Source organism: Canis lupus, chromosome 10, assembly GCF_003254725.2.
Source record: "Canis lupus dingo isolate Sandy chromosome 10, ASM325472v2, whole genome shotgun sequence".
NCBI classification, from domain to species: Eukaryota; Metazoa; Chordata; class Mammalia; order Carnivora; family Canidae; genus Canis; species Canis lupus.
In genome coordinates this window covers 47,506,504-47,524,387 of record NC_064252.1, presented here as the reverse complement: position 1 = coordinate 47,524,387, position 17,884 = coordinate 47,506,504, and the positions used below count along the sequence as shown (strand labels likewise).

The 17,884-nt window shown below is 35.1% G+C and overlaps 1 protein-coding gene across 8 annotated transcripts in view; it reads right to left on the bottom strand.

Annotated features, from left to right (window-relative positions):
* Positions 1-17,884, bottom strand: part of PPM1B (protein phosphatase, Mg2+/Mn2+ dependent 1B) — an 88,614-nt gene that overhangs the window by 2,098 nt on the left and 68,632 nt on the right. For 5 of the 8 annotated variants that reach the window (XM_035695918.2, XM_025465512.3, XM_025465501.3 and 2 more), the window contains one exon: positions 10,198-11,263. The exons of 1 other annotated variant lie outside the window; for it this stretch is intronic. In XM_035695918.2, the coding sequence (XP_035551811.1) occupies positions 10,958-11,263 (306 nt within the window). In that variant the 3' untranslated portion in view covers positions 10,198-10,957. Of the gene's footprint in view, positions 1-7,580; positions 9,367-10,197; positions 11,264-12,908; positions 13,849-17,884 lie in introns of those variants that run through there. 2 more of the 8 variants (XM_035695921.2, XM_035695919.2) reach the window with 2 other exon arrangements.

The window sequence follows — 17,884 nt, the reverse complement described above, 5'->3', positions numbered from 1 at the left end:
TCCCTCAACTCTTAAGATTCCATTATTTTTGGTACCACTTTTAATGTATACTTAAGAAAAAAATGAAACTATAAAATGATGCTTTAATATCACTTATGATTATTTTATACTTATTACAATACGATTGGTTTTGTTTTTGAAGTAGGCTCTACCCCAATGTGGGGTTAAACTCAGGACCTTAAGGTCAAGAGTCATATGCTCCACTGACTGAGCCAGCCAGGTGCCCTGTAACAGGTTTTTAAGACAGACTTTTTACAAGTCCTGTCATTTCTGTTTTGCTTACACTATAACTTTGCTTCTATGTTAAATCGTATGTAATCATTTTAAAGACATTTTAAACGGCATTAGACTTAACACATGTAGCCCCAACCATATGCAAAGCTCAATCATGGAACTGAAATATGAATCACTATTACCAAGCAGGAGCAGCTGTGCCTAGCCAATGAAATTGTAGATGCCACTGACCTAAGATGCTTCTCAATTGCAAAGAAATTAAAATATGAAAAAGTACATTTTGGAATATATTTTGGAGATCAAAGCTGTTAAATGACATCCTTGCAGAACTTGCTGATTCTCTCAACATTATGTTTTTAGAGTATTAAGAGGGCTGACTGCCTAAGGAAGAAAAGCCAATAGCACCTAGCTGCTGCTGGAGCAGAGGATCCTCAGCCCAGCTTCTCCAGCGTTTTCAGTAACCACCCAAGGAAAAACTGTTTTGTGCTAATGGGTACTAACTAGTAGGCTAAGTTATTCCTCCTTGCCAACATCTGCCTCAAATCAGGAACGTGGTCTCAAGACAGTCACTTCAAAGGCCCAGAAATTCAGTCATCAGGGGAGCATAAGGTGCCATGAATGATACAATTGCCTTAGGGCCAAAAAATTCAGTAACCTAGAAAAATATACAATGCAAGATTTAAAAGAAACTAATGGGAAAACCATGAGGAACCATATCAGATTTTAAATAAAGATAGAATCACTATCACAGACTTTTTCATTTGCCTTGGAATCCAACATTAGCAGGCAGGGCTCTGTTACCGGTTCAGCCAGACTTACAGGGGAAGGCAGGGGGTTTAGAGCAATCAAGGCACCGCACACTAGCTTCACATGTAAATGTGCAACAGAAACAAAGTAATTTTCATAGGTAGGGTGAAGAATTTTCAATACAAGCTGCCAAAATGAATGCAGGCTGCTAAGAAGCAGAGAGTGGGGCTTATTAATTGCATTTTTATTAAAAGGAACAAAGGTTATGAAAGATGAAGGTATTAGATGATTACCTGTCAGGTATTAGCATTTACAAGGCCACAGTTAATTAAAATGGTGGGATATTTTACAGGATTAGACAAAAGGCAATAGAAGAGGATGGAGAAATGAGAAATGGATCACATGTAAGAAATTGGTATGTGACAGGGCTGGCATTGCGCTGGCACAATTAGCTAGCGGAATGCAAAAAATTGGATCTCTGCCTCTATACCGTAAAAACCAGTAAACTCAAGATGGATTAAAATCCTAAATATATGTGCTTGGGAGGAAGGATGAATACTTTTTTTTTTTAATATTTATTTATGAGAGAGAGAGAGAGAGAGAGAGAGAGAGAGAGAATGAAAGATAGAGAGACAGGCAGAGGGAGAAGCAGGATCCATGCTGGGAGCCCGACGTGGGACTCAATCCCAGGTCTCCAGGATCACGCCCTGGGCCGAAGGCAGCGCCAAACCGCTGAGCCACTGGGCTGCCCAGGATGAATACTTTAAGAGAGAGAATATATGAACTTGAGATGGCAAGGATTCCTTGAACAAGAAAGACAATAGTACAAACTGTAGAAGACTGATTTATGAATAACAAAAGACCCCATATACAAAGCATAAAAAAAGGCTAGGTTTTGCAACACATATAAACAAAGGATTAGCATCAAGACTATTTAGAAAAAAACTACAGATAAATGAAAAAGTGGCAAACCAAAAAGAAAAATGAGCAAAGGATATAAGCAATCATTTCAGAGGAAATTCAAATAGTCATACAGAGAGAAAATGAGGTTTGCCTCATAGGTAACCAAATATGCAAATTAAGACATACTATTTCATGTTCACCTAACCAACAAGTGTAAAATCCAACAGTATCAGCATTAAATTATGGAAAATGGACAGAGAAATAGGAATTTTTGTACATTTCTCATGGAAGTGTAGACTAATAAACCTTTAGTATAATGCATTTGCAACATTATCTTGAAGGTATGCATACCTAATAACGTAGTAATTTTATTTCTAGGCAAAGCACTGGTACATGTACTCAAAGGACGCATGCCAGGGTGCCCACCGCCATCAGTTTTTTTAAGTTGCATATCATCTAAATATCCCTCAGTGGGGAAAGGGATACATTGTGGTGCAGTCATAAGAAGGATTATACCAGTTTATTTTTTGTTTAACCATTAGCTTGTTTTATAGAAGAGGGGATGTAGAGGTAATAACATGAGCAGATAAATTCAAACCTGAGGCCTGAGAATAACACCCTTTCCTTCCCATAATACCACCCCCCAACCCCCCACCAAAATCAAAACTGACCAAACATGGTGGGTGGACATGTGGGGGAAGGGGTAATGAGGTGGCTGACTCCTGGTGGTGGGTGATCCTGATCCTTGGTGCAACTCCATTCCCCTTTCCCACCTTCTAAATAGGTGAATCTTAATACTTGGGGGTAACAAGCCAAAACCTGTAAACATCATTCATAGTGCAACCAACACTCTTCTGAGTTTCCTGCCTTGTAAAGGTATGTGCTGTTTAGTTTCATTCACCAAGTCGTATATATACTCTGAAGCTAGTGGTCTTTAAAAAAAATTTTTTAATAAATTTTTAATTATTTATGATAGTCAGAGAGAGAGAGAGAGAGAGAGAGAGGCAGAGACACAGGCAGAGGGAGAAGCAGGCTCCATGCACCGGGAGCCCGATGTGGGCCGACGTGGGATTCAATCCTCGGTCTTCAGGATCGCGCCCTGGGCCAAAGGCAGGCGCCAAACCGCTGCGCCACCCAGGGATCCCAGTCTTTAAACTTTTCAAAATCATTAAGCCTTAAATCAAATCTTAGATGGAATCTCAAGTAACACAGAAAAAAGCAGAACTGCTCTGGAGGTTGAAAAAATGGTACCCTTGTAATTATAACACTTTAGTGAATTTGGACTACATGAAAATTCTTAAGACTATTAGTTTATTTTGGGGTCATATATAATTTTAAAATGCGAACTCTTCATAAAATGTTTTTCAGTTCCTAAAGAACCTGCAATTCCAGAATAAAATCCAGTTACTCTCAATGTGGGAGTGCACTCCAACAGCATCAAAGTTCTGTAATGATCGCCAGTCCTACCTAAGACTAATTTCAATACCAATTATTAAATGAGTATTTAAAAAAAAAACAATAAAAAATAAAAATAAATATATATGAGTATTTAAAATAAACTTTATACTATATCCATTGACTTAGAAGATGCTTACGCTTAGGCAAAATCTATGAAAATAAACTCCACAATCCTCTTGAATCATGTCACTGTGGAGTTTTGAAAAAATAAATTGCACCTCGTTTTCAAGATTTAAGGAAACAGAAACTCCTTCTCATAGTAGCACAAATGAAAATAAAATGACCCAGAAGAGTGCAAGAAGGTTATCAGACCCTTTTATTAGAATAATTCTTGGATTGTACTGGTCCTCTTCACTTCAAATACATGCCCAAGTATTTTCATTAGAGGTAGATATGAGATAGTATGTAAAATATTAGATGAGAAAGAAAATGAGAAATGTAAAAATGCGTTTGTTGTACAGATTTAATTACTCAAGAAATCATTCTTGCCATTATAGGCTAGGTTTATTAGTCAAGGGGGAAGAAAAATCCCAACACTTTGATTCCACCCATATTTGAAAGGTATGGGGTTTTGCTCCACCAGAGTTGTGAATATGAGGTGGAGAACCTCATAATACCGAGATCGTGTACCCCTCATTCCTCAACTAGAAGAGCACAGCTACCACTTAAGTTTGAACAGGAAATGATGTATTTAAGTTAACAGAAGTGTGTGTCAGGTAGAATTAAACTAAAACAAGACAAGGGGTGGAGGAGAAGAGAACACAGCCAGGAAAACCAGCAAGAAGAGAGAACCAGAAGTAATGCAGTCGCAGCCTGAAAAGAAACTGTAGCAGTAGCTACACTGGTTTACTTCTAGACCACAAGGTTAACATATATAAACCAAAACAATGGGCAAAAAATAAACACTTGCTTAGCACTTTCATTAAAGCTTACAGAAAAACTCCCAAAATTGAATAGAAAAATCTTAAAGCAATGGAACATAGAAAACAACGCAAATCAAATCATTATAATGCCCACTAAGAATCAATTTACAAGAGCAATTAACTCTGCAAATTTCTCTGAAATAACTTAAATTCTCGTCGTAATGATAATTACATTAGTATTTGGCTATTTTACAACTATAATGGATTGTCTGCATTGTGCATTGTGTTAACGTGAAAAAAATCACAGTATACGATTCTTTACTAGTCAGCCACCCAAAACAAAATGTATTCTAAAATCTTTTATCAAATGCTTCCCTTTATTAGTTAAATCAGATTATCTTCAGAACACAAATCAAGGCAAATTTAAAGAGAAATTGTGAATTTGAGAAGTCACTGAAAAATGGGATCTAAATTCAAGACAAGAAAGTATGATTTGGCTAGCAAAAGAAAATTCAATAGACAAGTTCCGGTTAATTTCTGTGACTGAAGCTGAATAAAAACCCAGTTTAACTCCAGCAACTCTGGTTTGATTGCCTACTTTCCCACATCCAGAAAGCATACACATTTGTTTTCTGATGACCAATTTGTTGTCTGAAAACAAAAATGCTGTTCATAACATCAAAATACTTATTTACGCATGGTCTCATTCCATCAAGTATTTCAGGTAGTTTAGTTTGGAATATAAACCAAATTTCTAATTTCTGGCTCAAAATGTTGGGCTAACAATATAGAACCACCTCTCCCCAGCTGATACCATTTCACTGGTCATTAAGATATTTTGAAGCCTGACGAGGTGGGGGATGGGGAGGAGACCTCAGAGAGCATGGTGGTACCATCTCTTTTCACATAGAAGATTGATCCATTATACGCAAACCTCATCTTAGTTTTAAATTTTGCTAGTTTCAAAATAAATAAATAAATAAATTTTGCTAGTTTCTTATGAAGACCAAGTGTCTAGTAGGTGACCGGAGAGCCTGCCAAGCACTATGTAAAGATATCAAAACCCAAATGGATCCCCCACATCTGAAAACAAAATTGACGTAAGGACTTAAGGAGAATTCAGAGCTGCAGTTGCTTTTAACACATTTAAAACAAAAAGCTCAAGTAGTAAGTGTTTTAATTACCAAGCCTTCTAATTGGGCAAGAAACATGGGACAGAAATCATGAGTTTATTTTTTTAAAAACACCTCCATGGCAACGTTACTCAAATCTCGGATGTTCAGCAAATTGAAAAATCTAACAGAGAAACCTCAGCATAAAAGCCTGATATGTTTGCTGCCATGGTCATTAAAAAAAGAAAGTCCTATCTTTATCTGGCCAACGCAATGTGACATCTCAATTGTGGCAAAACGATTTTATTGGAAATGACACAAATCTAGAGTCATTGAAGACATTCTGAAAGCCTAAAGTGATCTGAATACATGCAATAGGAGAACCAAACTCTCCTCTTAAGTATGACCTCAAAATAGGAATTTCCCAAGTTGAAACCTATCAGAGGAGTTTCCTGCCAAAATACCAAATTAAAGATTCCACCTTTTCTTGTTAAGTAGCACAGTAGCCACAGTCACCATCTCCTCGGAGCCCCCCCAAAGTAATTTTTATGTGAGATTAACACGTCGTTAAGGTTCACTTACTGTGAACACTGTGATGTTTGGAATAAATGAACACATGATGCCACCGCCCCAGTGGACAGGGCAACAATTGTGAAAGTCGCAGCATGCCAGGGAGCCTTGCAAGGAGGTCTATTAAGTCAGAACTATTAACTATTTCCTAATAATTATTCTTTTCGACATACTGACACTTACACGTGCAAAAGAAGTAAGTGGTAAAACTGCAGGTACCTGGTTGTGAATCAAGACAAACTAATTAGCTGCTCCTGTAACTTCATGCCACGCTCAGAGAAAAGGGGAGAAAAGCCAGTTTCAGTGAACAGTGTCCCTGATTAAGCAGTAAAAGTTTTTATTACACCTGTCCTTGAATACACGTTTTTAATATCCTAGATGACGACACGGGCAGTACTGTTTCTACGGCATGCAGAAGTGGGATGGCTGTCGCTTGTGCTAGCAAGCTGTGTGCTCAACTAGCCACTTTCATGGAGACCACTTCTACTCAAAAGAATGATTGACAGACTACAGTTATTCAGCAGACATTTTCTTGGAAATAAATGAAGTAAGCCTGTCACTCAAAGAAAACAACTGACAATATTTGTTGCCAGTGACAAAATCTCACCTTTCAAATGAAAATTAGAATTTCGAAAAATCTGTATCCATTGCCGTGAGCTTGACAGCGTCCCAATACTCAAAAAGATTTTTTTCTGATGAGATCGGATATATTAACAAAAAATTTTAAACACTGCATAATAATGTGTCAATATTCTAAAGAACCGCATAATTCAATGAACCAGTATTTTTCCAAAGATACAATGCATGATGTTACCAAATCATACCAAAATAGGGCATCCATTCAAAACTCCAAGATAGATCAAATGCGTTTTAATGTAAGAGAGTACAAGTTGACTGATAAAGTTTTGAATTTCACATTGCACCTAACCTTCCAGAAACTACCAGATCGAAAGTTTTAATCATGTATCAAATAGAATATCCACAATAACCCGAAGCTATTAAAATCCCCATTACCAAATAATGTATTTCTGTGAGGCCAGAATTCTTTATATACTTCCAACAAAAGGCCACATTGCAACAAAATGAATGCAAGGGTATAAAAATTCAGTCCAACATGAGGGTTTACAAAAACAAAAATGAGTGCTACCTGTCACACTAAATTTAAATTCGGAAAATAATTATTTTTCATAAAACAATGCTATTTATGTTAATAGACAATGGTTTCATTTTTTAATGAATTAAAATAGTATGTAAAATTTCTTGGCTTTCATTTCTAATGCGATATAAAATAACAAAACCCATAAAAGCAAGGTTCTTGGCGATCTTTAATCTTTAGAAATATAAATGGAAAGAACATAAGTAGGTCTTAAGACTAAAATTTTTTGAAAAGAGCTGGGCTATAAAATTCAGATTAGTCAAGACTAGTTCAGGTTTTTCTTTTGCTAATTCACACATTATTTGTATTTCAAGGGCCACTAACCACCACCTGAAAAAGATTTTTCGGAAATGGCATAAAGAGTAGTTTCAGAGCAAAGAAGCGGTTAAATTAGCAACGTCCTACACAGTTTGGTTAATTCCTCTACATGTTCTGTATGAAAAGTTTCACATAAAATATTCCAATGATGTAAAATGTTTAAAAGTAACATTCAAAACTGGACTTTTAAAAATCATACCAAATAGTAATATGTCACACTGTTTTTATCAATTCTTTATTTAGGTAACAAGTTGGTTATGTTCACTGCATTGTATGAAACATCACAATACCATACTGGAAAGGTACTATCAGTACAGGGTTGGATCAGAGTGGACAGTTTGAACAATAAACCATTTTGCATTCTTCATTCCCTATCTTTTTACAACCCCCCAAACCCAGTAAAGGGACAGATAGCTTTTAAACATCATCATGTAAAGCACTTTAACTTACAAGGCTAAAATCTAAAGAATAAATAAAATATATTGTGGCAATAATTCCTTTTAGACCAAAAAATCAGGTGCACAATAAATCAAATGATCAGGAAAGCTGTCTGTATTCAAACGTGTGGCTCTCCAGAAACAGCTTCAGGAAAATGTTACAGAAAATATCATGAATTCCATTTCACACAGGACCAGGTGATGACTCATTTTAACTACACACAAGGGCAATTACATCCTGCTGAAACACAATTTAAACATATAGGAAAATGTTTACAAAGCATCCACAACATGTAAACCATGTACAAATGGATACATTCATTGCTTCCCCTACCCCAATAGCTTCTTTTCGATAAATATTTTACTCTTCATGTTCGGCATTAATTGGATTTACTACATGCAAAACTCAAGAGAATTCAAGGTTATTGTAAAAATAGAATTAAAATAATAATCTTCAAGTACCTTATGTGACAGCCACTCTGTACCGTGCCCAATGTTATAAAATGAAAGGTTACTGAACCCATGAAAATATCTCTGTAATATTTCCTTAGATCTAAAATAGATAATTTTAAATGTATTTATAGTCATTTCAATGTGATATTCTGAGCTTTTAAAAGAACGTAAACAATTAAAAATTATACCAAATTACACACAAAACTTTATCTTAAAAGCTGAAAAATTAAAACTATAGAAACCCACATGTAAAACAAAAAATCACAATTTACATTATAAAGGCAAATCTCATCATTTAAAAAAATTTGCAGCAGTGAGATGTCAAAGCAAATTATAAATAGCCATAAATTAATCCATTTGGTTTCAAAAGATTTTCTAGTGAGAGTTGAAGGATGTAGTAGATACATGCATAAAATTTGTAAGGGTTTATAATATTATTGCCAAATACACTTTATCTTGAAAAGCAGGCAACGTTACAATTTGGACATTATTGGAAAACCCAGTTCGGTAATACAGGTAAAATTAGAAAAAAATTAAATAACAATTAATAATAAATATATATCCTATAGTAAATTGCTCAAAGGAAATTTCAAGCCACAGAGCTGCAAAAGGCTTCCAACTTGGTGAACTGAGAAAGGAACATCCCATACAATTCTTTACTCTTACATGCTTATATGTTGTGTGTCTTGTCTAAAAAACAGAAAAAAACAAAAACAAAAACAAAACAAAACAAAAACGTAATGTATCTTCAGAGTACAGCTAACTATATTCCCATGCACCTCAGGCAGAGTTTGTTATTTGTGGTGAAATAACTCCGTTGGTTCCTACGGCCCAAAGTTCAATACAGATGTAACCAGTATGCCTGAGGTTGGCAAAAAATACTGTAGTACAGGCAATGCTACAAGTGGCAATTATCAGAAAACACAAATATGAACAAATGATGGGAAATGCTAATGATTTTCTGCTCATATCATAAAACGTTGGGAATCCACAAGAATATTTTTCCCTTGTATTGAAGAAAACTGTGATTAAAAGTTTTTTCCCCCAATTTTCAGAATCAAAAGCATTTTAGAAGGTTTATAAGGCTACCATGGGTCTTCTAGATCTCCAGCACCCTACAGGAAGAGAAAAGGAAGAATATTATTATTATTTACCTACACCACTTCCAGGTTGGATTGAATTTCAAAAGAAAACAAAATTAGATGAACAAATTACCTTCCTTTCTTTGTTTGAAAAGGCACTTTTACAGAGAGGTGTGTGTGGTGTATACTGTGTGTATACACATGGATCTATCTAATACAGATAGATAACTGGTTGGGTTTTTTTCTCCCCTCTCCACCAAATGCCTTCCTCTTTCTCAAACCACTTAAAAATATTCTGGCATTGGAAAAATAGATCAAAACATCAGCTACATCCGAAGATCCAAAGTTTCAACTTAGGGCACCGTAAGTAACTTTAGATATGTGATAAATATAAACATGAAGAAGAAAAGTTAATGTTCTACATTCACAAAATATTTGTTGTAAGAAATATTTTCCCATGTGACTACTAGCTACTTGTATCTTAAAAACCTATTTTAATGAAAACAAAATTCACTATTTAGAATATCCTGTAATTCTTGCATTTCTTAATATCTGATGAATAGTTATAGCAAAGATGACGGGTCTTGCAATCTTTAATGTGCTCATCATGGAAAGTCTCTGACATGACTATGTGTGTCTATACTGGCCACAGATGAATATTTTGTATTACAAAAAGGGGATAAGAAACAATGGATTTGAGAAAGCAAGACTTCTCAAAATGTTTTCTTTTGTTAATGACAAAAGCCAAGTCAAAAGTTTTCTACATTTTCTATCAATATAAATGAATTTCTAATGGGTATTCTTCCAATATACCAAACCTGGTTGTTTAAATTTTTTTTAATTTCAAAATAAGTACAACATGCATAGATTATTCCACATCACATGCTTTATTTGGACTTGAACACTTATAATTTCATTCTAAACACGTGGTTGACATACATTTTGATGTATGTAGTTAGGCTATACAGAATGTACAAACCAAAGCTGTATCAATAATACATAGGTTTTTCAAAAATTAGGTTTCAATAAAGAATACAGAGAAAGGAAAATAACCACACATCCAACAACTCAGAACTTCTAAAAATAAAACTACAGAGATGTAAAGTATAAACAAGTCAAAGAACACACAAATTATCATCCTTGGAAAGAAAAAAAAAATTACAGGCCAGCATCTGCCATTCGTTGAAGAACTAAAGTTACTAAAGAAAACACAAATTTATTACAAAGCTGACTATGAGTGTACTAATATGTAAAATAATATGAAGCAGAATTCTACATTTACAAGTTTTTCCACAATATAATGTCATCTTGCTTATCAGTAATCTCTAATCTTATCTAATATGAAGTTAACTACTGATTCGAATAACTAGTAGCCTCATTTCTGGCATACAATATGAAATGACATAGAATTTTATTAAATTCAAAGTACTATAAATAGTCAATTTTAAACTATCTGATAAAGGTGTATGCAAAGGCCTTCTTAAAAAAACAAGGCTATCTGAAGGTAATAAAACTAGTTTACCAAGATTCAAATAACAAAAACGGTTATATAAATGCATACATTATACTTCCTAAGTAAAAACCATCAAATCAAAGATCACAAAAATATTACCACAAAGTCAAGTCATATTTGTTTACCACTCATCTTTGTCCCTGCATCTTCATTATAGCTGTCTAATTCAGCAAGATCACTTTTTGATTCAGTATGGCTTTCCTGCATTGTCACTGGGTTTCCAGCATCACTGTTCGAAGAAGTAGCTGTGGCAGCTGGTTCAGCAGGGCTTTCTTCTCCCTCTACTTTAGCTAGCCTGTAACTAGTCAGCATCTCCTCCAGAAGTTGTCGGTAGTTTCCCCTATGATTAATTCTCATTTGCCTGAGAGCTTCCACCAATTTTCCCTGTGATCCACTTTCCTCTGCTTCCTCGGAGGCCTTTTTTTGAGATTCAAGACCCCAGTGTCAGTAGACAAACTAGGATATCACATGTATTTCATAACATAGCACAGCAAAACACTCATTTCTCTATCACGAGTAATATAGTCTAAGCATGAGAACATTTCATTAAATAAGTATCAAGTCTTACTTGTGTCAATAAAAGTTTCCACTTGAAATATCAAGTTAATTTTAGCAAATTACCATTAACTAGTTTACATCTTATTTCACACTGGCATTTGAAGCTTCCTCTGAAATTTACTCCACTATTAGAATTCAACAGCAACACAAGCATTTCCTAAAACTGACTTGCTTAACAGAAAAAACAAAAAACAAAAAACAGTAATTGTCTAGAATGATTTAGCACAAAAGGAAATTAGTGTTTAAAGCAATAGGAAAGGACAGAAAAGCAGGCCATTAGAACATTAGTTTCTTCATCCCTGCCACTAAATGATAGGTAAGGAAAAGAGATACAAAATGTAGAATTATATAAATTTAAACTGGATTTTTGGGAAATTTTAATGCTTTTGTGGGTAAAAATTTTATTTACTTTTTGTTCTTACATATCTTAATAAAAACATTTTTAGATCAAATTATTTAAAACATGATAATAAGACATGAACAGGAAACTACCTAATCTTTTTATATTTTGTTAAATTTTGGAAAACTTAGAGGTTTCTACAACAGCAGCTACTTAATCTTGTTAGCAGAACAAGCTCTAACATCGAAGCTGATCACAGTTAAGCTGACAGTCTAAAAGCAAGACAACCTTACATTGTGTGCCTCCTGATGTGATTCATTAGGGAGTGCAGAACCATGTCCTATGTTCTTGCCAAAAATGTTTAATTTAAATCTAATAAAGCAAATTCCCAATTTATAGGAAAATAGGGAGCAGAGGATGGTATTAAAGGACACAAAACAAATCCTACGATCCAGGATGTAGGACATCATATGCAAAGCTGGCTCAGACTCTTCTTTTTCAATGGCAAGGGGAAGAAAAAATGACCTGATTACAAACTTCATTAATATGCTAGATAACAGGCTGACCAGACCATCGTTCAAAATAACTACTATCACAGTCATTCTAGAGACAACTGGGAAAATCTGTACTTGGTACTAGATGATACTCTTAATTTTCACTGGCATGATAACAGTATTATATTATGGTTATGTAGAAAGATGTTCTCTTTTTTTTTTTTCCCAAGGAAGCTCTACGCCCAATGTGGGACTTAAACTCATGACCCCAAGATCAGGAGTTGCATGCTTTACCAACCAAGCCAGCCTGACGCCTCGAAATGTCCACATTTTTAAGAGTGGCATGCCAAAATATGCCAAAATGTCTGCAGTTTGCTATCAAAAGGTTCAGTGAAAAAAAAAAAAAAAAGAGTAGCATATATATTCACACACACATAAAGAGAGATAAAGCAAGTATGGTACGGTATAATGTTAACAATTGTTGAATCTAGGCAGAAGGTGTATAGGTGCTCCTTACAATCGTTTCAACTTTTCTAGATATTTGGAAGTCTTAATCATAAAATGTTGGGAAAATAACTCAAAAAGGTTACTGATATAGATGATCTGACACAAACTCTTAACCATTTCTGTAGACTGCTATCCTACAACTCAGCAACAAAGAAACAAAAGGAACACAAATATAACCACATTTATTCATGAGACAGACAGAGAGAGAAGCAGGCTCCCTATGGGGAGCCTGATGCTGGACTCAATCCCAGACCCCGGGATCACGGATCACGACCTGAGCCAAAGGCAGACGCTCAACCACTGAGTCACCCAGGCGCCCCTGCCTTATTTTCTTTGAGTTCTCCAATTTTCTACCTAATGTAGATTAACTGTAACTTTTAATTTTTAAATTAAAAAAAAGTTTAATTTATTTGAGTACTCTCTACACCCAACGTGAGGCTCAAACTCTCGACCCTGAGATCAAGAGTCTATGCTATTTGGACTGAGCCAGCCAAGTGTCCCAAATAACTTTTTTTTTTTTTAATTTGCAAAATTTATCATGTGGAGAGAACAATAAAATGTGCTCTTCTGTTAAGATTTTTCTGACTTTTTCTCCCTTACCTTTCCTTCTGTGCTAAATAAATAAACCCACATCCCCAAATCAAGTTTCTCATTTGACTCTATTCAGGAAAGGTTAATAAGATGGAGCAATGAGGTAAAAGCTTGCTCATCATAAACCTTACTGGTCTTTAATCAGGTTTTCCACAAGGAAAATTTCTACTTTACGGTATATCACAAAGAACTTTTAATAGATGGCATAAACACTCTTCCACCTCACTTCCTGCCCTCTCCAACTCAAACCAACAACTCCCCTTTTTATCAAAAAAACAAAAACAAAAACCTTCAATGACAATGAAATAAATTCTGAAGTGTTTATCAATCCTGGTTTCATACCAGGATTGCTTGCGGAGCTTTTAAGATTAAATAGAAATACGTGGGGGCACCTGGGTGGCTCAGTCTGTGTGAGCGTCTGAATCTTGATTTCAGCTCAGGTCAGATCTCTGGGTGCTAAGCGGGGAATCTGCTTGTCCCTCTCTCTGTTCCTCCTCCTGCTTGCACTCTCTCTAAAATAAATAAATGAATAAAATCTTTAAAAATAATTATATAGATACTAAAGTTCTATCAAATGATACTCAGATTCATTGCATTGGGATAAGTTTTTAAAGCCTATCACTTGATTCTGATAGAACCTCCAATATAGACTCGACTTACTTGAACTTACTGATTAAAGGTTGTTATATTGGTTGTATTTCAATTTTGGTGGGTTCAAAAGATAAAGCACCTCTCACTTTTCATCTGACACCTATTATTACAGTAAGTATCTATGTTTCTGTGAATTCTGTAGTAGTGGTAGTTGGGGAGGAATAGCTGCTTTTTACAAAAAACACATTAAAATCAGGCCTATAAATCAAGTTGGGATGAACTTACTATGGCTGGCATCACAGAGCTACTGAACTGAAAAGAACTTGACCTAATAACCACATTTAAAAGTCATTTTATCTCAAAGCAAATTACATTTTCCTACTGTGCTGATAAAAGATGGCTCGGTGAGTCTTCTTCCAGCCATTTCATCTGACTCTTAAAAATACTGTTAAGCTATACTTTTTTTTAACCTGAACCCGTATATACACATCATGTTTACACTTCTTTTATAGCAATTAATTCTACCTTGCAACTGATCATAAGCCTTTTAAATTAGACTGTAAACTCTTTCAGGTAAACAGAATTTCACATTCCTTTCTGTTTCCTCCCTACCACCTAAGAAAGGAAAATTAATGTTTGTGCTTAGAACTTTATGCACATGACCTTGTTAATCCTTATAGGTAGCCTACATAATAGGTACCACAACCCTAATTTTTATAAGTAAAGAAATTTATAGACTGAGACTTAAGTTGGCAGGGTGACAACGCTAGTAGTAAGTGGCATAGCTCAGGTTTCTATACAGGTGTAATTAACATCAGTGTCCCTCCGATGTTCTTTTGAATATGTTATGGTAAGTAACATAGTAAGTTAAGTACCCCATAGTAATAGATACTAAAGAAATAGTGCTTAAAACTACTGAAGTCGACCACAATTTATTTCATATTCAAATCTACAATATATTTCCTTGATATAGGAAGACTAATGAAATTATAGGACAAAAAATCCTGTTAGATGGGATGGTTAAAATTATTCTGGAAAATAAACTGAAGGCAATTATGGAGATGAGAATATAGAACTTTTCCCTCTGTTTCAATTTTCAAGGTTTCACTGTTATCTACACAAACACAGTTTAAAAGAAATCTCTCATGAAAATACGGCCTTATTCCAAATAAGATATAGGAATATAGATAAATCAGACAGCAAACAGAAGGGGAAATAAATTAAGCACATTTTAAAAGATAAATTTTAACTAGCTAGTGTTTATTTGCAGCATTTTTTTTAAAGATTTTATTTATTCATGAGAGACACAGTGAGGGGCAGAGACATAGGCAGAGGGAGAAGCAGACTCCATGCAGGGAGCCCGACATGGTACTCGATCCTGAGACCTCAGGATCACGCCCTGGGCCAAAGGCAGGCACCAAACTGCTGAGCCACCCAGGCGCCCAAATTTGCAGCATTTTTTAATGCAGTTGCCATAAGCAAAATGCTTCAAATGATTAGCTAAAACAATCAATTATGGAGAAAATAGTGAAGAATGCTAATATAAATATTAACAGTGTTTTTGGTGGAGTTCTATCCTCTGCTTGTCAGCTAAGAATAATTTATAGAGCTGAAAAATCCTCAAATATGAGTTCATGAGATAAAATTAAAGTGACTACGGAAGAATCTATCTGTTATTTGCTAGGATCATATAAAATTTAATGAATCTGAAATAATTTTGAAGAGTTGTTTAAGTGGTTACGACCACATAGCTAAGATAAGCGGTATGTCCTACCATCCTTAAAAATAGTCTAAAGTCTAGTGCTATTTTCAAACAGTATAGATCTTCTCCATAAAAATGCTTTGACAAGTGAAAAAGAAACAATTTACAAAAAGTCATATTCACATAGTCCTGAAATTGTGATTATAAAAATGTAAAAGCAGCTGTGTTTATAACTGATCTATCTGAAATTATCAAAATAAAAAGACTGTATATAAAACTTAATGTGAAAACAGATTATGGAGATAGGCTATTGTCCTGTCTTTCCTCCCTTACTTACTTACTTATTTTCCTCCCTTCTTAAAAATCTGAATGCATTAAAAAGATTTTAGATTCAGATAAATAAAACTGTATATATTTTAATGAAAAACAACTGAAAATAAATTGGACTTGACTTAGTTTCAAAAACTGTATGAAATATTCCTCATCAAAACCAGAATATCTTAAGACTATAAAAGAGATTTGCAAAAGAATAGTAAACTATTTTTTGTAGGTAGGAAAGAGAGGTGGAGTATGGATATATATGTAATTTAAGTAACTCAGGCAACACAGAAAGGTATAGAGAATAGTTTTCGAAGTTACCCTGACAAGATTCAAATATTTTTTTTTTTAATTTTTATTTATTTATGATAGTTACAGAGAGAGAGAGAGGCAGAGACACAGGCAGAGGGAGAAGCAGGCTCCATGCACCGGGAGCCTGACGTGGGATTCGATCCCGGGTCTCCAGGATCGCGCCCTGGGCCAAAGGCAGGCACCAAACCGCTGCGCCACCCAGGGATCCCCCCTGACAAGATTCAAATTCTGGCTGTATGACTTGTTTTAGCTCTGCCAACTAGAGAGCTACTTCCTCTCACTGACTCTTAGTCTTATCTGTAAAAAGAAGGGTGTTGAGGACAACACCTATGATTTTATATATATATAATATTTGTGTGTACACACACACACACACACACACAATAGCTAGATGACTACAAGTCCTTACCCTTGCAAAATCATCAACATATATGGCTACTTGATTAGTGGTATATTTTAAAGATCAGAATCTAAATCAATGAAATAGCTTTTATTTTTTTTTTTTACACTTTTTTTTTTTTTAATTTTTATTTATTTACTTATGATAGTCACGGAGAGAGAGAGAGGCAGAGACACAGGCAGAGGGAGAAGCAGGCTCCATGCACTGGGAGCCTGATATGGGATTCGATCCTGGGTCTCCAGGATCGTGCCCTGGGCCAAAGGCAGGCGCCAAACCGCTGCGCCACCCAGGGATCCCAGCTTTTATTTTCTTTTTGTAATCTCTACATCCAACATGAGGCTTGAATTCTGAACATATTCCAAAAGGTTGAACTAAAAAACAAATTTAGTTAACAACTTTAGAAGATTCCCCTAAATAGTGAGTTTTCTGAATATATCTTAAATGTTTTACTTTTGACTTATAGGGGTGCCTAGTGGCTCAGCTGGTTAAGCATCTTGATTTCAGCTCCAGTCATGATCTCAGGGTCATGGGATTCAGTCCTGTGTCGGGTCCTATGTGTGGAACCTGCTTGGGATTCTCTCTTTCCCTCTCCCTTTGCCCCTCTCCACCCTGCATGTGCTCTCGCTCACTTACTCTCAATCTAAAATTAAAAAAACAAACAAAAAGGAATATTATAAAAAATAAAATTTGGCATATATTCCACTTGGCTTTTTGAAATGTTATCCAAAAGATTTTTTTAATGTAAGAAAACTAAATGAATCCCTATTTCTAAAGGTATTACCTATAGGCATTCACAGCAGGGTAAGTCTATCTCTGATATAAAGCAGACATCTTAGGAATCTAAATACATCTCAGATTAACTCTGACTAGCATTCTCTTTTTTTAATATCTGTACAAAAATTTTTATTTTAAAAAACCCAACTATTGGCTCCTGCCACTGTACTTCCTGGCCACAGATGTAAGCTGAGAAGCATTTATGGAACACATCTGTGTCTAACTCACTGCTATGGTAGCTTAAGAGCTAAGAATTTAATTAAATACCTATAATTACTTCATTTTTTTCCTGCTTTTTTTTTTTCCTTTTAAGAGGATATTTCTGCTAATGTACATTTAGTATATTTCTGCTTCTGCTATGGTTCAACATTTTTCAAAGATCATGATTATTCTGAAAGGGTTAAGTATTATTTCCCAAAACAGGATTCTGGGTTGCAAAAGTTAGTTTTCA